Source organism: Argopecten irradians, chromosome 4 (genome assembly GCF_041381155.1).
Source record: "Argopecten irradians isolate NY chromosome 4, Ai_NY, whole genome shotgun sequence".
NCBI classification, from domain to species: Eukaryota; Metazoa; Mollusca; class Bivalvia; order Pectinida; family Pectinidae; genus Argopecten; species Argopecten irradians.
The window spans coordinates 44,179,430-44,202,454 of record NC_091137.1 but is presented as its reverse complement, the minus strand read 5'-3'; the positions used below and the strand labels follow the sequence as shown (position 1 = coordinate 44,202,454).

The 23,025-nt window shown below is 33.4% G+C and overlaps 1 protein-coding gene across 1 annotated transcript; it reads left to right on the top strand.

Moving 5' to 3' along the window:
- The first annotated feature begins 702 nt into the window (after positions 1–702).
- On the top strand, positions 703–15,246 carry LOC138321800 (argininosuccinate synthase-like). The gene is made up of 14 exons (XM_069265767.1): positions 703–918; positions 3,826–3,894; positions 7,037–7,164; positions 7,650–7,770; positions 8,131–8,205; positions 8,475–8,545; positions 9,042–9,163; positions 9,883–9,967; positions 10,291–10,355; positions 10,723–10,796; positions 11,492–11,549; positions 12,981–13,137; positions 14,268–14,333; positions 14,942–15,246. The coding sequence occupies exons 1-14, from the start codon at positions 814–816 to the stop codon at positions 14,985–14,987; spliced, it is 1,242 nt and encodes a 413-aa protein (XP_069121868.1). The 5' UTR covers positions 703–813; the 3' UTR covers positions 14,988–15,246.
- The last annotated feature ends 7,779 nt before the right edge of the window (positions 15,247–23,025 follow it).

The following is a 23,025-nucleotide window of genomic DNA, read 5'->3' as shown; positions in this document are numbered from 1 at the left end:
TTATATTTCAACTAAACAACTGATGCATATGTATCCCTTAAATTTCCACCGCACAGGGAAACAAGACACAACAGTACGGCTTAAAATGAAGTAAATGTTTTCTATATATTATACACATACACCATCAGTAATGCTATCGCTTTGGTAAACAAATTATCATAACTAAAGTGGCATGAAAATTAGTTGTACCCGAATATATAATTCAATTCAGCACCTGATCTTTCATTATATATGGGAAATTGCAACAGGCTTTAGTTTCATCAACTTTCCTTAACTTAAAAAAAGTCACAGAAAAACATTACATAAGTGATTGAATAAACTTTCTTTCATATTATGAATATACAATGATAAAATGAAAACCTCTGCTAAAATCACATTATATATTATATAAATGATATGTGACAACAAAAGAAAGCAGTTACTAGTTGATCACCATTTTGGATGAAATAGGACAAAACGGGATGCACGATTTAATTGTAGTATGAATATACAATGATAAAATGAAAACAGTTAACCATCGGTTTTGGATAAAATAGGATATAACAGGATGTAGAATTCAATCATGTAAATAACAAGTGATAACATGTAAGACAATATTTCCTGTGCCGTTCTTCAACCTGAGTCCACGTAATAAAAGAATCACCTGGGTATAGAAGCGAAGGCCTTTGGTTACAAGTCAACGGTAGTCAGGTCGCTCGATGGTTGTCTGGGCTATAGGCCTAGTTGTCTCAGCCCAGCGACAACCCGCGACGGGGCACGGATAGCAGCACTGTGAAGGACCCACTGGTCGCATTCTCCTCTCTAGCTGTGATCATGTCGGACGATAAACGAGTGATTTTGGCGTACAGCGGAGGACTAGATACCTCCTGTATCCTTGTATGGTTGCTGGAACAGGGATATAAAGTGGTGGCCTTCCTGGTAAGTAAAATTTATAAAGGAAATATGTTTAATTACAACCCGCGTCTCCTATTGATCCTGATAATTTGTCATTCTGACGGATAGAGATGCTGGTCCGCACGCCAGAATTAGACATTTTCAGTTGATTCTGGAAGTTTGGGCCTAAGGCCAGAGTTAGGCATTTGGATTCTGAAAGCCTTGTGTGGGTCTACACAGGACATTTCTTTTTCAAAATGTCTAATTATTATGGTCTAATAATCAAATTAGCTCGGACTAGATCAAGCCTTAAGGATGTTTCTTGTTAAATACATACTGTTTATACATAGAATATCTCGGTATATCTCCCGCTATGTACGTTTCCTTTACAATTGATTTGGAATATATACACGGTGTTGTCAATACTCATTCATTTCCAATGTTTCCGGCTGCATTTGTGGTATTTCACTCGTCATACAATAGAAAATAAGGCTATCGTATGCATATTTGACCATCGTTATTAATTTTGACTAAATTATGTTCAATTATCACTGTCAATGACAATTGCATTAACAAAATAAACTGGGCAGGATTTACCCTCTGAACCTTGCCCATTTGATGAAGTTTTCAGTGACATATATTGCTGATCGCCAGCAGGGCAAGTAAGCTGTTGAGCAGTATCAGGTAAAATACTGCTTCATTGTCAAGGGTAAGCGATATGCATTGTCATGTTATAGGACAAGAAAGGTCAAATATTTCACAAATAATGTGTGAATGATAGCATGTATATCATACGATGAACATACATCAGCTATGTGACTGTATGATTTACGATGCCATACTCCTGTTGTGTCTTGTCCGAGAAGTTGGTTGGTTAACTAGTTTGATGATTAATTTGGCATCCTGTTAAAAACCAGAGTCATTTATTGACGTCATCCAATGTATGTGCATGCATATCTGTATGTTTTTGGAAGACTTCTGTATGTTTTTGGAAGACTTCGGTAAATCCATGTTGTGTCTCTTTACAATTCTTGCCAATTAGTGCAATCTCACTGCGCAGCATGCTGCGAAATAGACACAAAAATACACCCATCGATCACAGTATACAGACAATGGGCAAACCAGTCGTCCCACTTCTTTTAAACGCGCCAGAATTGGCTGACATTGGCTTACCATTGACATCGGAAAAGGAGTACGATGCTCCACCGCTGACAAATGGTATTTTTTACACCATCAAAAACAGGAGCAGACGATTTTGTATTTTTCTTCAGTTAAAAAAGTTACTTACTTTACACCATTACCACCATTGAAAAGTTTGAGCTTCTAATTTTACTTCAAGTTAGAAATATGAAAAATAAATAATTGCATCCCGAAAAAATTCCGTGGCACTATATCTTATATAGAATGGAGTAATGATTGCGCATGCACCAAAGGCAAAACAAATTATTTTATGTTAGTTTTTGTGTTAATTAGGCATATATATACACGATAAAACATCAATTATTGTTCAAATGATGAATATCATTTATGCTCTGTCGGCGGTGGAGCATCTTTAAGGTGAGCGCCAAGCAGGAGCAGAAACTATCACTGCTACAGAATAAGGCGTGTCTCAGCCAGGGGACAGAACCAAAACTTTTCCTTACAAGGGGGAACGCTCAACAAAAGACCAAATATGAGAGGTATAAAGGATGGTGGACGTTAGAAAGACAGTTAGGAAGAAGCGAAAAAAAGATGTATAGTATAGCCTAATTCAAAGCATTAAACAAGTCACTCCTATCGAAAATCGATATTATACTTTGTTTGAAAAAGTAGGGGGTTGTTGCCGAAAGCAAAATATCAGAAAAGATGCTGATATACGGTGCACATAGTGTACACATCCAGAGACAAAGTCATGGGACATTGACCTGAATTATACATAGGACAGGAGTTGTGTGTCGTACATCTATATGGTATACTATAATACATGCTCACACGACTGGACGTCTATGTTACCGTGAGAACAAGCAATGTATACGATATATAGGTAGGATACTGATAACACTAGTAGAAGTCGGATACCTGTTATGGCACGATACATGTAGATTGTTGTGACTACTAATACTATGTACCTGTGTAGGCTTAACCTGACTCTATTACACGTCACTTTATGAGGCAGAACACACACTGTAATGTCATACCGCATAGTCGGTTACCTATCGGGCCAATTTTTACTAGGAAAATTGAATTTTATGGAATACAAACTTGATGATTTGGCTTCAAGGTTATAGGTAATTCAACCAATTATTGATATTTTATCGATCAAAATTTCGCCATCACGTCGATGACCCTCGAAATCACGAAAATATCATCACCGCGGCAATAACTGGTTATGCGGTAAATCTATCATCGTCATCTCAACTTTTCTGTGTTTTACTGTCAAAGATTTTTATTGTCATTGGGACATATATATAAACATTTTTTATAGTAGATTGCTGTAGTTTTTCAAAACATTCGCTATGTTGTTGATGCAACAGCTTGTTCAATCCCAAGTTAAATTACGGAAGATCATAGGAACATTTAGTGTCACCAAAAGATTAATTTTATATCACTCCTTGAGAATTTCACAGAATTTAGGATTGCTGATATTGTCACCTGTCCTCTCATTTCAGAGGATAAAAAAAACCCTTTAAAATCCAACACAATACTGCGTTGATATCATAAGGTGGTTTAAATTCCAATGCAGCTTATAGCTGTTAGAAACAGACCGCAGATTAATGTCTTTGTGTAAATGTAGAAACTTTACATAACGTATCTTTGGGCAAACATTTCCACAATTGCAAAGAGACACATCAAGCTTATACCGTAGCCTCCCTAAAACATACAGACTATATCGCGCGCATCACATTGAATACACAAGATGTTGTCCTTTAATGACGATAAACCTAACAAACCTAATTTTCTGTTTATTTGAAGGCCAATGTTGGACAAGATGAAGACTTTGAAGCTGCCAAGGTGAAGGCCTCGAAGTTAGGGGCAGAGAAGGTCAGAAGCATTACGTATATCTGAGGTCAAACAAAGGAACAGCTTGACTACTTGTGATAATTTAAGCAGTTGATTTGGTGTCAAATTTGTCTGGCCCTGGTTTTAATTATATTCAATACAAGCCAGTACTTTAAGCAGAGTCGTCTCGCTTATGGAAACAGCATTGTCAAAACTATTGACTGGTAACCGGCGGCAGTTATATGTTTAGACGTTCTTGCTGTCAAATCGTACCAATAAAACGTTATAGATTTTTTGCTAAACTCACTAATGAATATATAAAAGAAAAAAATGGATGACATTGCATTTTATTATTTAAGCTTAAATTTTCATTGCAAAAACTGGCGCATCCCAAAGTCTTTGAACAGTCATTTAGTGAAATATGTTACTTTTGGTAGTCTGAAATAATTGACACTACTAATTTTGACCTTTTGTTTTTTTACCTTTTTCCTGAAATGCTGAATAACGTGTGTATATTCCTTGAACATCAGGTATTACTGATATAGTTGAGATGTGAAGCTGTGACATAATGTTCAATATTTATAAAGGATCATAGTTTGTTGTGGGTGTTTTACAGTCAAGTAAACTTGGCTTGTAAATATCGTCGACATTTTATGACATTCATGTCAATACTGACCACCTGTTGTTCCGTACCTGTTATTCATGGTGATACCTTTGTCTACGAACTGTTGACATTGTTCTCTGTTGTTAGCTGTAGGACATTGATTGGTAATATAAATAGACAAGGTAAACTAATATAAAACTAATAAGAGAATGAATGTATTTTGATGGAAGCTGAATTTACTGTGTTGAGATGTCGATTAAACCAAGTATGATATACAATGACCCCTCTATAACCCGGACAGCTTCGATCCCAGTCTAAAACATCCCGATTACGGAATTTTCCGGACTAACGAATTTTGTGGTCTTAGTCAATATGTAACATTTCCGTCCGGACTGAGGGTTTTCCGGACTATCGACGTCCGGATTATCGGGGGTCCGCTGTAGTTTGTTTGGCTAGTTACTAGTACTAGATGCATTAATGCTGGTGATACAGTGTATAGTGATAAAACTCATATTTCTTGTATGCTATATACTGTAGGTGAGTGCTGACAGAAGCATTCATTCGAGAACCAGCGCATGTTCTTGGAAAAGGAATTTATAATTTGAAATAACGTTATTTAGAATTTGGTCAGAATGGACGCTTGAGGGTAAAGGTTCTCAAAAATATTAGAGTAACGGACACCGTTTGCGTTTCCACACTTTCAAAAAGTGTTAGATGTCGACGACATGTGTAACAAAACCTCAGTTAACATTTCATTGCTGCACTTAAAACAAGCTTACAAGGTGATGTCTGTAACTACCAAAAACGAAATAGCGTAACGGTAGCATCAAAATGGATGACACGCAATTTAGTTGTGTAATACAAATATTCGACATACGACTCTCTTTGGAAATTAATAAAAAAAAAAAATTCTACAATACCGGTTCAAGATACATGTTCAATACCGGTCTATTTTCGATTCAGGCTGATTATCTCGATTTTAATGTATTTTGTTTAATTTTGATTTTGTTTTCATACGGCGATCATGTAAATATTAATTGTGTAGATTATTTTGGAACCTAGATAATCTATGATTAGATCTCTACAGATACGAGTCTCAACTACTGTTTGCATTTCCACTACAACTACCAGTTGTCAATGACAGACTAATTAATTGATTTATTGCGGAAGTGAGCAACACTTTCTCGTGAAGTTCGGTGTAAATAGTGAGGACGACAAGAGTTTAAGACAGAATCAATATGTAAGCAGTTACGAGCTAGAGGCTGCACATCAGCTTAGCGTATTCGTGCTCTAGGTCATTAAACTAGAGTTATTATGGTGGTAAGCTCTTGGTGGTAGGGATATATATGTATATAACCATTTTATTTCATTTATATTTTGGTATGTAACCTCTACACCAATTTGTCGAAAATGATAAATAGCGACTTCAGTTCCTGTATTTACAATTGTTTGCAAAAATTAACGGAATTGATTAATTCATCTAGGACTGAAGACCTGAAATATTAATGAAGGCAACCAAAATATACATTGGGATAGCTAAACCATTATCGATATTTTAGTGGAAGGATGAACGTAAAACGTTTCTTTTTCTTCAATGGATGTCATTTATCAACGCCACCATTTAAAGTGTACATTATACATTGTACATATACTTTCAGCTTATACCGGAAGTCAACATTTGAACTACAAGGATATGTTTATATTATTCTGCTGAAATACCCATACTTTTTCAAACAAAATAATGTCATTATTAAATTTACTTTTTATCCATATTTGTCGTAATATTCATTGATTACTAAGGACGTTTATGTTTCCGTTTTATTGTATTTTTACTGTAAACCGCTTAGTTTTCGCGATACAAATTTTCACGTAATATTACAAGAGGGCTCGGACACGACTTCAATTGTTTTGCGAAAACGTAAGCATGAATACATGATTATCAGTTGATCGCGAATTAATAGATTCACGAAAAAGTCGCAAATAACGAAGACACCAAATATTGTGAACGCGAAAATTCAGGGGTTTGCAGTAAAAGCTTCAAGTCGACGAAATAATATTTAAACGACAGAAAATTTCGGACTTCTGCGTGTTTATTGCGCCGTTCTTTCCGATATTCGCTTAAATCAACCATACATTTAAAGACTTTTACACTAGTCAATAATACTCTCTCCAGTTAAATTGACATTGATTGGTCAGTCAGTGAACATCGACTGTTATAATCGTCCTTCATTACATTAATAACATAGCAAACACGGAAAACAATTATCGCCCTAGACCCGTCACCAAACAAAGGAAGTGCTGCTGTTCAAATATGACCTAGTTAATAACATGCAACGATTTGTTTAATGTGATTAGACACATGATTTATTCCCTCGGCGGTCGATTCGTCTCCAGTGAAGGAAAAGATCTATTTGAAAGAAGTTTGATTAGCCTTTAACGAAAAAACTGCAATACGTATACAAACAGTTCTTGTTCTTGTAAATTGCGACTCTAATTCATGAGCATGTTGGTTTTTTGTTTTTTTTTACATTTGAAATGTTACTTGCCTTGTTTTATATCGAATGCGACTTTTATTGATAGATGATTATACCCGATGTGAGGAAAGAGTTTGTGGAGGAGTTTATCTGGCCGGCTGTCCAGGCCAATGGGGCAGCTTACGAGGACAGATACCTCCTTGGTACTGCCCTTGCAAGACCATGTATCGCAAGGTACAAACTAGCCATTGTTGTTTATCTATAATAAAACATGGGTAATATATGTTCAAGTGAATTTCACTTGAAATTTCTTCATGTGTAGCAAACCATTCTCAGCAAGGTACAAACATTATCATCAAATACATGTTATCATTGCTTAGAATAATCTCATGAAAAGGTAATTAAGGGCAAAGAACGATATATTATCAACTGTTTTGAAAGTAATGACGTGCTTTGGGTTAGAAAATTACAGTGTAAGTCAAATTAACTTCATCATTGAGCATTGATAGGTGAAATAGTTTGGTCCCTGAATACTTCAATCAGAATTTGAATTATGGTGGTACAGCAAACATCACATCCTTCTTGCTTCCTTTTTTTGAAATCAAGATACATAGAACTGGGCATTTTTCATCATTTTCCACTGTTTTCTGGTTGGTATATATTCTTTACTGTATTTTTATGAGTCGATAAGTTTAAGTACATGTATATTGGTTTTACAGAGCCATGATAAAAGTTGCAATAGCTGAGAAAGCCCGATATGTATCCCATGGTGCAACAGGAAAAGGAAATGACCAAATACGCTTTGAGCTCGGAGCATACGCGTTACATCCTAATATAGAGGTAACTCATGGCAATGGTGGACCTATTGGTGGGTCTTAACTCGAATAACCCTACTTTATGATAACGAAGGGATGTCTTTATAAAATATTGAAAAATATCACATTTTGATTATATCAATAATTGATTTACAATGAAATTGAATTATATATTGGTATCTTGAATTTGATTTATTAGATTTAAGTCTTATATTAATCTTTTAAGGACGACCTTCAATGTGTGAGATGCATTGCGTGTGTGGACGTCTGTATATGATTTGGCTGTGGCATATATTTTTGTTGTGTCTGATCGACTATTACTTATAATATATGCTAACTCACTTAAGAAATAAAATGAACCCTTTTGATATCTTTAATACTGTAGGTGATAGCACCATGGAAGATGCCCGAATTCTACAACCGGTTTGAAGGGAGAAATGCTCTGTTCGAGTACGCTAAAGTATGTGCGGAATTTGGCTATACATGTATTTTAGATTGTATGGTAACGCTGGCATCTAACATTCAGCATTCACGTAACATTAATTCATTTGTTCGCGATGCAAGGTGGTCAATATCTTATGAATTATAATAATAATAAGTCTAACAAGACAATAGTTTAAATCACATTTTGAGTTGAATTATATTTTTTTAAAATTAATTTGAAACGAAAATCGCGAAATTTAGTAGCCACGAAAGAAAGTTGGATTAATGTATTTGATATATTTGTAGAAAAACGGAATTCCTTTACCGGTGACACCAAAAGCACCATGGAGTATGGATGCCAACTTAATGCATATAAGGTTATTATATGTTATTACATAGAGGAAACAAGAATATAACATATTCACTTCATTTTTCAGTATAGTTAGTTATACAAATAAAACAAACATCTAATAGGAACCTTGACATTAATGCAAATTACTAAGTTATAACAATGTATTCATTGTAAGTGTTCGTTATAGACGGACGTGTTTTACTGTATATGTTAAATACTTCAGAAACTTATCATATTTTGAAAATACGAATCGCATACATTACCAAAAGTAAAATACTTAATATGCTTACCGTCCGAAATGATGATTTACTACTTTGATCGTATGATTAATGATTTAATTGTTTCTTTCAAATAAATTTTGATCATTATTTAATTGTAAATAACCCTCTACCTGATGTTCAGTAGTACAAACTTTCTTCAGTTTAAAATTTAAAAAGTAAACGGTGCTCAAGTTTTAACATTGATGATATAGGAAAAATAAATATATTGCTTACCATAGTTGGTCATATGTCTCTTTACAGTTACGAGTCTGGTATTCTTGAGGACCCCAAAACAGAATTCCCAAAGAGTATGCTCCAAATGTCAGTTCATCCGGAGGACGCCCCGGATAAACCAGAGAGGCTCGAACTAGAGTTCAAAAATGGTCAGTGGAAACTAAAAAAAAAAAACATTGGACTGGATTTTTTTTTTTTTTCAGTAACATCACACTTTTTTCTGCTTACTTATATATAATAATGAGGATAAATCATAGAGATGGAAGGGACAACGATTAAACGATTCATAAGTTTCTAAAGAATACCACAATCACAAAAAGACGTAAAACTTTGGTACCAAATTGTACATTTTTGTGAAGTTAATGACTATGACCTTACATGCATACAGTAAAAATAAGAAACATATTTTGTTTCGTTCTTATTGTCGACTGTGTCATTGTTGATTGACAAAATGTAAAGAGCTATCATGAAATCGGTGAAAATCGTTCAACGATAAAATGTAGAGAAACTATCATGGAAATTAGGGAAGAGCAAGATATTACTGTTAAGTCAGTCGATAGGTATTTTAAAATCACAACTGCGACCCAAGTAGAATTCGCATAAGTTTAATATCGGCATCATTTTTATTGATATGAAGTTCCATTCAATTTTTAATGTAATTAATTTTCGGTTGAGATTAATTACCTTACAGCGACTGACTTCAATCATATACCAAGCTCTTCTTAGGTATGTGATTGTGATAACGGTTTTTGTGTAGTTATTGGTACATCACTTGAAATACTATATGTAGACTCGGCTATGAATTGTACACCTTGATGTTGGTTGTAAGTACATGGTATATCTATAACAAGTTGATTACTACCAACAGGTTTACCGGTCAAAGTTACTAATCTGGAGGACGGCACGGTCAAGACGGAAGCTCTAGATCTGTTCCTTTATCTCAACCAAGTCGGGTAAGCATAGCACAGTAGTCGGTGTATTGGTTTCCAGTTAGCTGCAATATTGTAGCTCAAAAGACTTTTTGACAGAAAATGGTGTCGTCTTTTCGAAAGGTATAGTAGGCCGGGTACGTATATTCGTTCTAAGCAAAAGTGAAATGGCGGACCTACTTTCTTAAATAAGCCAGGAAAGCGTTGTGTGTCTCTGCAAAAATGATACTTCTTTTTTTAAATGAATGTTTTTATTTTAGCTGTCGGCTTTGATATTGTTACTGACTTAATCTCCAGCTGTTGTGGTTGAGTTGCTATACAGTAAACGTTTCTTGTTTTCCTTTCAGAGGAAAGCATGGTGTTGGAGTTATAGATATTGTAGAGAACAGGTTCATCGGCATGAAATCTCGAGGTAAGTTTGGTGATTTAAAAAATAAACATATTGTTATCTTTGTTTTTCTTGATTAGTTTCTGCTTCCGCATTGCGCACGGCATAAAAAGAGAGTTGGACGACTGGTTTGCCCGTTTTCAGTACAAGTAACCGGGTGAGGTTTGCTGTTCGTTGTCTTTCGTGACATGTGTCAATGAGATAGCACTGTACAAAGGGCAAGAGCTACACTATTGCAAGGAGACACAACATGAATATACTACAGCCTCGTAAAACAGCTGAATGTTTTAAAACATAATCTGAATGAGCACTGAGAGTCAACTGTAATTCCAGAATAATCGTTATTATTTCCATATTAGTATGATCATCTCACCCTTTTCTCCCTCACCAGGTATATACGAAACACCAGGAGGCGCCATTTTAGCCACTGCTCATACAGACATGGAGGTCTTTACTATGGACAAGGTTTGTGCTATAGAAACTAGTAATATAAAAAGCAATGAAGTATTATATCTGTATTACTAGAAACATTCGTTTTTTATTGGTGTTCTTCGTTTTTTATTGGTGTTCTTTTGAAACAACGCATATTAAAACAACGAAATTATCTGCCAACTAGGAATATTTTAAAACACGAAATACTTATATAAACGTCTTGACCACAAAAGGAAGCACCCAAGAATATTTAATGTTAAAAAGTAAGATAATCTACCTGATCATGGAAGCGTGACTATATTAATATTGTGCTAATGGTTTTATGTCTCGAGTATATGCATCATGGTATTGGTGTACATGTATAACATAATTGACGTAAAGAGTTGTATATCCTAGTTCTAGATGGAATGTAATAACCGGTAAGTACGATAGCTATTGGTAAAGGATATTGCAATCTATTTAAATTAGACTTGTTATTAGATTGATATGTTGGTAAGTTTATTTGATTTGTACAATGATAAAAAAAATTGCAAAACCTGGAAAATGTTTAATTGTCCAAGAAATGCTGAGACGAAACCAACAACGAAATCAAAACTTTTTAAAATTATAGAAAATAAAGCCAATTTTTCACATTAATAAAAAATTCATGGATTTGAAAATGATGCATCGTCTTAGATATTTTCGATGGGGAACATTTTAAAACTTACTACAATGTTATTAAATTACAGGAGGTACGAAGGATCAAACGCGATCTCGATGTGAAGTTTTCTGATCAAGTATATCGAGGTAAGCCAATAGGATGGCGGATGAATTGTAGGAAGAGCATACTTTTATGTTTCTTTTTGTTAAATGAACCAAAAGAGATATGCATTGAAATGATAGACGGATCAAAAGTCGAAAATTAAACTGAACCTGATTTTGCATTTTGTATTGTTTGTTCCGACATTGAATAGGTACAATGTACAATAGCGTTTGCGAGCATAAGGCGTTGCTATATAGATACTGCCTGGCGATCAGTCCATATCGCTGTTAATTTTGCTTATTCTAAAATTAATTTTATCTTTGTCACCAATGCATTTAAGTTTTCAGTGGCGTAGGAAGATGAAACGTAATGGGGGGCAAAGGTCCTCAATATTTTGTAACCACCCCCCCCCCCCCCCCCCCGCCGCACCTACAGGAGGAGATTAATTCAACACACAACCATATATACTTTATATACTTTTTTCATATATCATTAAATATAATCCTTGTACACATTTATAGACAGTGGGGTCGCTAAAAGGAAATTAACGAAAACTGGCCAAATTAGCGTGTGAGATTTTGGGGTCTGGGGGTCGACCCCGGGAAAAATATTACGATTTAGAATGGCTGAGATGATTTTACAGTGTATTTTGATGATTTTGCGAGCGCCCGAAAGCGCGAGATTTTGGTGTTATGGGGGTTCGGGGGTCTTTCCCGGGAAAAAATATTACGATTTAGAATGGCTAAGATGAGTTTTTACAATGCATTTTGATGAATTTGTGAGCGTCTGAAGGCGCGAGATTTTGGAGTTTGGGGGGTCCGGGGGTCTCCCCGGGAAAAAAATTACGATTTTAGAATGTTTAACGATGTATTTTAATGATATTAAAGCGTTCTTACCATGGTAATTTTTCGATTTAAAGTAACCTGCATTTTAAAATGATAATTGTCTCGTCATATCATTGTGCAGCCCTGCTCGATCTGAACATACCGGCTTCACACCATCGGCACATTGATTTGTAACTCAAAATAATAATGAATTAATTGTCTTGCTAAGACATATAAACAAAGTAATCTTTTAAGAGACATTTTTGAAATACAAATGCAGTACGTAGAATCCCTTAATGGACATTTTTAGTGTAGTTCATGTGTATTGAATTACTACTATTAAAGGTTTGAACATTATGTGCTTGAACGTTTTAGGAAATGCGCCGCGCAGCGGAAATTTTTTTAGAATGAAGTACGAAAATTGTGCAGGAGGACTCTTTTTTCTTTCAAATATGCATTTTTAGAACATTTCAGTCGGCGAAAATGGGGGGGCAAAAAGACATGTTTGCCCCCCCGTCCTGGGGAACGGGGGGGGGGGGGGGGGGGCAGTTGCCCCCCCTGCCCCCCCGCTTCCTACGCCCCTGGTTTTATTTTATAATTTTGTCAACGAATGCTGCCTTGGTTGTCATTCGTGTTTCCTCTGTAATTTAGGGTTTTGGTTCAGCCCTGAATGCGAGTTTACACGTTTCTGTATCAACAAGAGCCAGGAGCACGTGGAAGGCACAGTGCGCGTGAAGGTGTACAAAGGATCCGTCTACGTCCTAGCGAGACAGTCCCCACTCAGTCTCTATAATGAAGAACTCGTCAGGTAAGTTGGCAAAGGATATAAAAAAGACAATTCACCTTTTTGATATAAAGCAATAACGATCAATATATGAAAAAATGCGCAGATGTTAGATTTTTCATTCAAGCTTTGAGATTTTGTGAGAAAAAGAAAAATTAATTATGTACATGTAAATATATTTCTATTTTTACCAAACATTGATGTAACATATAAGGAGAAGAATAAGGGCACGGCTGTTGTTACAGTCTAGTAACAGAATTCTGTTTATATGTTTAAACCAAGTATGTTTGAGACTGCAGAGACAAAATTAAAACGTCTCGAACACATTTGTGTGAATCATGTAGGTTGTAGAAGGAAGCATTGAAGCTGACAATACCAGTTAAAAAGCATGAATTTGAAATTTAAAAAAAAATGATGATTTTTTTTTTCTTCAAATTGTTTCTTAGACATCCCCCAGTTATGAAAGTGTCGTATCCAAGGAAGTGGCAGCCATTTTCCATTTTGCTCAGCTTAGTTACCTTCACTGGCCAACCCCTATATGTATAAAGCATGGGACTTACACGTTGTAGCTTGTCTCGGATACACATACCCCGATATTGCAAATAACAATATCAAACTGAAAATAAACACTACACTCACCTGACAAGGTTTCATTGAAATAATGCATCAATACATCAAGTTGTCAGCTAAATCCCAATGTATCTCCAATAAGCTAATAAAACACTTCAATATACACTAGGTTTTACACGTACACCGACACGTGTGTGTCCTTGGTAGTTGTCGCTTGTTTGTGACAGGTATTCACGTGCATATGGCCAGTTTGTAAAACTTTGGGGTTGTCTCATAAACGATTCTTGAAATACCAGTGTGTTGGGTTTTTTTAATCTCAATCATATACTTTTTAACTTGCATTGTCAGTTTTAAATATAGTTTGAATCATTCTATTGTCTTTTTATATAGAACCCGCTCAAGTATACATGTATTAGAAAATTATGGAACTGCGGAATGATCTGAACTAGCTGAAGTCAAGTTGCTACAAATTTGTAATTAAAACTAAATTACTTAAAACATGATAACACTATCATATTTATTTTTACCGTAACGTTTTCACGTTTGTGAATGCTTAGAGTCACAAATAACACTCGTCATTTTAGTATGAACGTCCAAGGAAACTATAATCCAGTCGACGCCAAAGGTTTCATCAAAGTCAATGCTCTCAGGTAAAGGTTAAAGCTATATACACCAGTGTTGTTTGACTTTCTTAGAAGTTAACGATAAGTCGATAACAATTCTGTGTTTTTCAAGACCAAATTTAGCCGATGCAAGACAAAAGTCTTTTGCGATTTCATTTTCAATTTTAGTCGATACACCAGTTGAAAGTGTCAAATCTGACACCATTTGTTCTCTTTGCCAATAAAATACCATTTCAAAGGGTTCGGTAAGTCGATATATGTTTTTTCGAATTTGAAAGGATTTGGTTCAGACGATATTTCGTTTTAATTTAGACAATGCATTAACGATTGAAAGGCTTCAGACATTGTGCTCAAGTATATATCTATGTATTGGATTTCTGGAAAGTTCTAGTGTTATATACATTGAATAGGCAAAATATCGAACTAATCTTAATAGCTTTTAGTCACTACAAGTAAGTCTTTTAGCATCTCGAAGTTACGATGATAATCATACCTAAGTTGTTTTATCTAATTTTATTTAATAACAGCGTGTGATAATGACTTAGGTTTACCTTCAGAATATCTAAAACTTTTTAATTCGTTTGAATTGTAACGATAATTAATGCATATTGATAATCAAATGTTATATGTTACAGATTACAAGAATATGAACGGCTACGAAACAAGTTGGGTCAAAGTTGACATAATTTAACATATAAATCAAATACTAACGTTTGACGAAGGAATCACAGTTTTCCATCATATAAAGAAAACGCTTACTGATATAGTCGATGTAGTTTGGCTTACGTGGCTAATGTGAAAAAAAAAAGTGTTATGAGGTGTAATAGATTTATTGTATACTGTGCTCATAATCATATTTTAGGACAACTGAATTTCTTTATTGCTTCCTGTTCTATTTATTGTTTATCATTTAAATGAATAAATATATATATGACATACATATTTGATATATTAATTAAACTGTGTATATTTGCATGGGTTTACCTGTTTTGGTGATAGATACTTGATGGTGTGTGTTTTGTGATAGATACTTGATGGTGTGTGTTTTGTGATAGATACTTGATGGTGTGTGTTTAATTCAGAATCTCGCACTCCAAAATTCAAAACTCAAAAATAGAGTTAACGATTACATTCAATTCGGAGAGTACAATTTTGAAACATTTGGTTTTTTTATGACAGTGACGACGTAAACGCATCTCGATCAAGAACGATAATTAATGTGCTATTTTGTAACGAAGACAAGTTGTTAGTAACAATACCACAAATCATTTTAAGGTTTCTCAAAATGTTCTCAATTTTTCTTGGCACATCACTTTTGTCTACACCAAGTGACATGTACACTTGTCATGAGGTTGAGAGTTCATCCATGTCCAAAGCAAAAATACCGGAGACCAAAAAGCATTACTGAAACATTACAGAATTTCTTCATAATAGCATCTTCTTCAACTTGCTTTAGTTGAAAAGAACTTTATATTGTAAATGGACTGGTTTTTTCCATGATACACGGACAATCTGATTGAAATACAGATCCTTATAACCACTCCGTTCAATTGAAGATCTGAGAATATCCCATCAAGGGTCATGTTCGGATGACCTTTATACCATGTGTAATTCAGATCAAGCGTTGCTTTATCACTTGACAACGCCATTTCACCCCAACATACATATACGATTAGCTCTTTTGTGCTCTTTGGGCGAGATGACTACATACACGGAAATAATTCTGACATATTTTTAAATTATATCGTCCCCTGAAATTCACTGTCAAATTTTGCAAGCAGCAATTTGATTGGCAAATTCCAAAGGTCACCGGGACATGACCTCTAATGGGATTTTCTTAGATCCTCTTATCCAACGTATAATATGTATCTGTATTTTAATCAGATCGGGACAATGTCGAAATATTCATGTCATTAGCCTTCCATCATCCACAAAATGCCATGGCAGTGTTCTAATGCCATTTTCGCCAGAATGTTATGTCATCGCCCTGCTACGAGAAAGTATCAAGAACCCGTCAAAGATTTTCGTTATCAAAAATTCCATCCATGGCACTCCTTGTCTGCTAGGCTACTGACCATATCACACGAAATGAACCTATAAAGGCTGTTCTATTAGCCCAAGAATACACTGTAAATATACACTAATAGTCTTTCAGACGAAAACCCCTAATGGTTGGTATTTGTGATATGAAGACTCAACATGTATTATATTCGACCATTAATATACCCAGTGCTTAAATTTACGATTGACAAACACACAAAGCAGGGAAACGATTACCAATGAAAAATCACAGAAATGTAATATACGAAAGAACTACATTTAATATATTCGCTGAAATCATGTAGATCTATACATATTTAATAAATCATATGTAAACTTACAAACTCTTATATAGATATTTCAATTTGAAGCACTTTGAGCTAATGCTGTACATATTTCATACAAAATCACAAAATCCAGACTTTGAATTAACCTTATCGTCTGTTCCTAGCAGTTATTTTCCGTATGACACTAGAGTTCCTTTTTGTATTGAGACAGTTTTTTTATTGCTTGGAACGGAGTAGAATAAAGAGACATTCCTTCGTTTGGATAGCATAAATTCTAAACACTACCTGAATTAAACAGAGAGTGTATTAGATGTATAATGCCTACTTGCATTGAGATAATAATCCTGTTTCCTCCCAATCTTAGACCCATCGTTCGCTTTCATCAGGGCCATCGAAAGTGATTTGCATAAGTTGTATAACTTTTTTTTAAAGATAATAACCGAATGGTGCAGGAAATGGGTGTATCGTAAACGATTTTTGTCAAGAGCACTTAACATAGAATCCACGTTCAACGATTTAATTTAAGAGATTTACTTGGATGTATCAATATCAGTAGTAATGTGAATATTTTTTCTTTATTCTACTCTGCTCGGGAAAAATAAATATTTCCTATTCCTTTTCTTTTCAGACCCCTAAAAACGGTCCAAACAAAGAACTGCCCCTTTTGGTAAAAGTTAAAGTCTCTAAAATGGTGACATAAGTTTTAAATCTCGTTAGGATTTTAAAAGTAAACTTTGAAATGGTATTTCGTCAATTCAAATCGCGGTATTTCAACATTTGTGGAGATTTGTATATTTAATGGACTTTTTTTATACACAGGACAATGTGACTTTTACAACTCGTTTCGAAAAAAAGGGTTGATAATTTTGAAGAGATAGTTATATTACATTTATCTCACTACTTGTGTTAAATCAATTAAAGTACATATATAAAAAAGTTTTACAAAAATTTTGGTTGAAAACTTTTTCATCCATCAGCACATTTTTAAAGAAAATCAGTGAGAAAGTATATACAAATATGAAACATACTCTGGAATAAAAAAATCATGTGTAAATATTTTAAATATAAATATTTACAGTATTTACCACAAATTTAAAACTCATTCCTCATTTATGTGTAGCCATATAAGAGTGATGAGGATTAAGTTTGTCTCAAATCACAATACCGCAATCACCGGTTTTTACAATAAAAACTCCGTGGACAAAGGCAAAATGTCTTCAGGTGAATTTCAGTCAACGCCAGGCCAACTTTACAAAATAAAGTTACAACAGTGAATTCAGAATTTGACCTAAATTGTCATATAATTGGCTTGTATTTCACCTGATATTTTCCATGCCATTTTTACATGAAATTAATATGTAAATAATCTGAAATCGACTTGAAATTTAAGTGAAAAATCTCTCTTTTACAAAATATTTGTTTGATCCTTTCTCGAAGATTCCCCAGGTAGTTTCCATATGAAATCAGCTCAATTTCAGCTGAATTTAACTTGAATTCATGTCAAATTCTTTCCTAGTAAAACCTACCCGAAGACATTTTGCTTGTGTGACTATTACAAAGTTAAATTTGCTTAAAGATGCTCCACCGCTGACAAATAGTATTTTTTCACTATTAAAAACAGGAGCAGACGATTTAGTATTTTCCTTCAGTTACAAAAGTTACTTACTTTACACCATTACTACCATTGAAAAGTTTGAGCTTCTAATTTTAATTCAAGTTAAAAGTATGAAAAATAATTAATTGCATCCCGAAAAAATTCCGTGGCACTATATCCTATATGGAATGAAGTAGTGATTGCGCATGCACCAAAGGCAAGATAAATTATTTTACATTATTTTTTGTGTTAATTAGACATATATATATACACGATTGAACACCAATTATTGTTCAAAAGATGAATATCATTTATGCTCTGTCAGCGATGGAGCATCTTTAAATTCTACATTCACAATGTTCAATGGTAATGGAATTTCTGTAGTGTAAAACAAATAAAAGTGGATATTTGTAATAAAACAATGTCAATCCTGAGTTAAGACTAACAACCAATACAGAGAGGCTATATAAGTAAAAAGAAACTAATGCTTACGTATAACCATGCAACACACTTTTCAAAAACGGTTCTGTTTTAACAGCCAATGACATCACACAGTTGTAGAACATTCACAAAACACAATGTTATCCTTATGGTGTCTGCATACTAATGCATTGCACCTTCATAACAAACTGGATTAATTTGGGTTATATAATGAACAATATACTCTATAGCCGGTCATTTTTGAGGGTCAAAATTTTCACGATTTGATAAAAAAAAAGTAGAGTTTTAAATTATTGCGACCTTGCTTTAAATGAATATAATTATGATTCAGCCATTTCTTAATAATATGTGGATCAAATGTTTTGTGATCATAGCAATGTGAACGTACCGCAAAATTGCGAAAAAAATCATCTTCGCAAAAATAAGTGGCTTCAGTATATTATATTGGTACAAACATACATGTTTCTATGTGTAGCTGAATTAAACTATAAGAGAATAAATCTGTTAAATTCTCCTTCAGGTGAGCATTTCAAACACAAAGTTAAGTTTTCAGAAAATGAGCCAAATTTTAGTGATATCTACAGCAAAGACATCTATTTTCTGCAATTCCCTGATCACTAGAATATACACAAATGGGACTTTCCTCATAAAAACTACAAAAATATGAAAATATATGCATCATATCTATATGAGAAACTAATATAAGTGGTAAATGGAATGTCATATACATTTTTTTCTAATACAAATGAAACTTGATTTATGCATTACATGGAGTATTAGACCTGTTTTATCATCAAAGTCAGATAAAAAATCAGATGTAAATAATGTTATTTCATGTTACCAGATGGATTTTGGTAGTACTAGATGTACTGTTGCTCAGGTCGTTTTGCTAAATAATAACACAGTTACATGATCTGAGGTATATTTTATAAAATTTTAGCAAATGACACCCTTGATACTCCAGTGGTTACTATCATTGTCATTATACCCACCTCTGGAATATTTCATAGCAAAATATTCCTTGATTGTGGAAAAAAACAGCAAATGTGGAAATTTGAAGATAGCAATATGATTTGTATAAATTCTCAAGGTTATATACAAAATGAATTGTTATTTTTTCAAAGAAACAAATAAAAAAATAGGGAAACATAATTAATGATGTGGATATCTGTTTAAAATGTCATAAATATTATATATACACACACGTTTTAATATTGATATATTAACAAATATATATTGACACCCTCAATACACCAGAGTTTATTATCACTGACGTTATATCCACCCCTGGACTATCTCATAGTGGAACTGGAGGCAACAGAACAGGTTATTTGGTCCTTTGATGTACATCAAGAGAGTCATATAATGGTACACTGTGGTTGATTGTGGGGCTTTGAAGTTGGTTCAGATTTTTTCTCCTGTGCTACCTTCAGTTTTACGATGAGATAGTCCAGGGGTGGATATAACAACAGTAAAATTAACCCCTGGAGTATTGAAGATTATATATTGAGGACACCAAGAAAAATCTCTGTTTCTTTCATCAACTCTTCCTAAATGAAACTTTTGATACACTCTTGGTTATCAAAATTCATCTCATTTAATAAAAGTAAAAGTGTTGTTGACTGGTAGTTTTATAGTGCACAGTACCTTTTAATGCTAAAAATTCAAATGTAAATCAGCAGTTTGAAGAAATTTCCTGATTGTTTTTGCCTTAAGAATGATCATCTATAATTATGTGATTTATCAACCAAACAGCATTCAGAAACAAAAAATAGCCAGATCAAAAACAAAATATCTGAAAAAATAATCCTTCAAAAACAAAGATATCCTCATTTATTTACAACGAGAAAAAAAAAGTTTTCTTTGAATAACAAACAGAATATCTCTTCTGGCTCTAACATCTTGAAACTTAAATCTAAAACAGTATTAATATTGACTTAGTCAATCACAGACGACATTATAAAATGTTACATCAGTTCTGATTGGCTAAGAAAAAATTTCATGATTTTGGAGCCACCAGATGAGCATGAGGTGATTTTACTCTTCCCTGCATATCTACGGTAATAGGTGAAATGCTCAACCAAAATTATCCTAACTAAATCACAATAAGCATCACAGTTATTTTATAAAAAATAATTGTAAAAAAATAAAACTGCAGCAATAATTATTATCACTAATGTAAACTAAAATTATCACTAATTAGAATACTACCAATAAGGATAAAGTATCATCATTAATATAAAAAATAAGCGATTATAATTACTCAAGTTTGTTCAATCTATGAAACCAGAAAACCATACACTCTGAATCAACCTAATTACCTAATTAGTTTTCATGCCAACAAATTTCTCCCTGCGTTTCAATTTCTTAATGGTCTGATATGTGGTATTATAATAATTTGTAAATATACACACATTTCTTTCATACAATCCTTATAAATACAATCATTACGATGTATAATTTTTTCTTTTTAATTATTAAAAATGAGAATATGCAGACAAACAGATTAAAACGAATCTCAGATCTTCTATAATTAGATCTTTATAATACAGTTAAAATAAAATGGCACTTTTTCTATAAACAAGACTTATGACAGACAAAGCAAAAAAGAGTATACACATATGAGATATTCATTAAAAGTTAATTAAGATCATTAAAAGTAAATCCGACTTTGAAATAAATGTCCCAAAACTCGTCAGTACAGATCCAACATACATCATGCACCTAGTTGAAGAACATCATTATATGAAATGTACAATGTATTTATTTTTTTCACTCGATTTTATCATAAAAGGCATTTAAAAGCGATAAATTCTTAAAATGTTAAACTAAAATGCAACTAAAAAGATCTATTCTGTATAAAAGAGTTTCTGAAAGAAACCATAATTTAAGTGCTTAAAAACGCTTTGATTAATTATTCCTTTTGAATTCCATTAAATTGTTCTAATCTCAAGTTATGTACATACCTTTAAGGTGTATCTTAATTTACAACATTTAACATTTTCCTTTTAATTAATATATCCTTTGGACGGCCGTAACGTATTTATGCGTAATTATTCATTTGCCCCATTAAATACTAGAGAGACTAAAATAGATCCTAAAACAGTATTAATATTGACTTAGTCAATCACAGACGACATTATAAAATGTTACATCAGTTGTGATTGGCTAAGAAAAAATTTCATGATTTTGGAGCCACCAGATGAGCATGAGGTGATTTTACTCTTCCCTGCATATCTACGGTAATAGGTGAAATATTCAACCAAAATTATCCTAACTAAATCACAATAAGCATCACAGTTATTTCATAAAAAATAATTGTAAAAAAATAAAACTGCAGCAATAATTATTATCACTAATGTAAACTAAAATTATCACTAAGTTAGAATACTACCAATAAGGATAAAGTATCATCATTAATATAAAAAATAAGCGATTATAATTACTCAAGTTTGTTCAATCTATGAAACCAGAAAACCATACACTCTGAATCAACCTAATTACCTAATTAGTTTTCATGCCAACAAATTTCTCCCTGCGTTTCAATTTCTTAATGGTCTGATATGTGGTATTATAATAATTTGTAAATATACACACATTTCTTTCATACAATCCTTATAAATACAATCATTACGATGTATAATTTTTTCTTTTTAATTATTAAAAATGAGAATATGCAGACAAACAGATTAAAACGAATCTCAGATCTTCTATAATTAGATCTTTATAATACAGTTAAAATAAAATGGCACTTTTTCTCTAAACAAGACTTATGACAGACAAAGCAAAAAAGAGTATACACATATGAGATATTCATTAAAAGTTAATTAAGATCATTAAAAGTAAATCCGACTTTGAAATACATGTCCCAAAACTCGTCAGTACAGATCCAACATATATCATGCACCTAGTTGAAGAACATCATTATATGAAATGTACAATGTATTTATTTTTTTCACTTGATTTTATCATAAAAGGCATTTAAAGCGATAAATTCTTAAAATGTCAAACTAAAATGCAACTTAAAAGATCTATTCTGTATAAAAGAGTTTCTGAAAGAAACCATAATTTAAGTGCTTAAAAACGCTTTGATTACTTATTCCTTTTGAATTCCATTAAATTGTTCTAATCTCAAGTTATGTACATACCTTTAAGGTGTATCTTAATTTACAACATTTATCATTTTCCTTTTAATTAATATATCCTTTGGACGGCCGTAACGTATTTATGCGTAATTATTCATTTGCCCCATTTCATGCACCCTTCTGGAGCCCCACTGAGACCGTTGCAAACTAAATACTAGAGAGACTAAAATAGAGAGAAAGGGAAAAGGAAGGGGAAAATAGCACTGATTTAA

Excerpts from the sequence above, each read along its gene's own strand:
- LOC138321800 (XM_069265767.1), top strand. The coding sequence starts at position 814 with ATGTCGGACGATAAACGAGTGATTTTGGCGTACAGCGGAGGACTAGAT. Across the intron at positions 7,165-7,649 it reads GCAAGACCATGTATCGCAAG|AGCCATGATAAAAGTTGCAA; the intron begins GTACAAACTAGC and ends TTGGTTTTACAG. Across the intron at positions 14,334-14,941 it reads ATCAAAGTCAATGCTCTCAG|ATTACAAGAATATGAACGGC; the intron begins GTAAAGGTTAAA and ends TATATGTTACAG.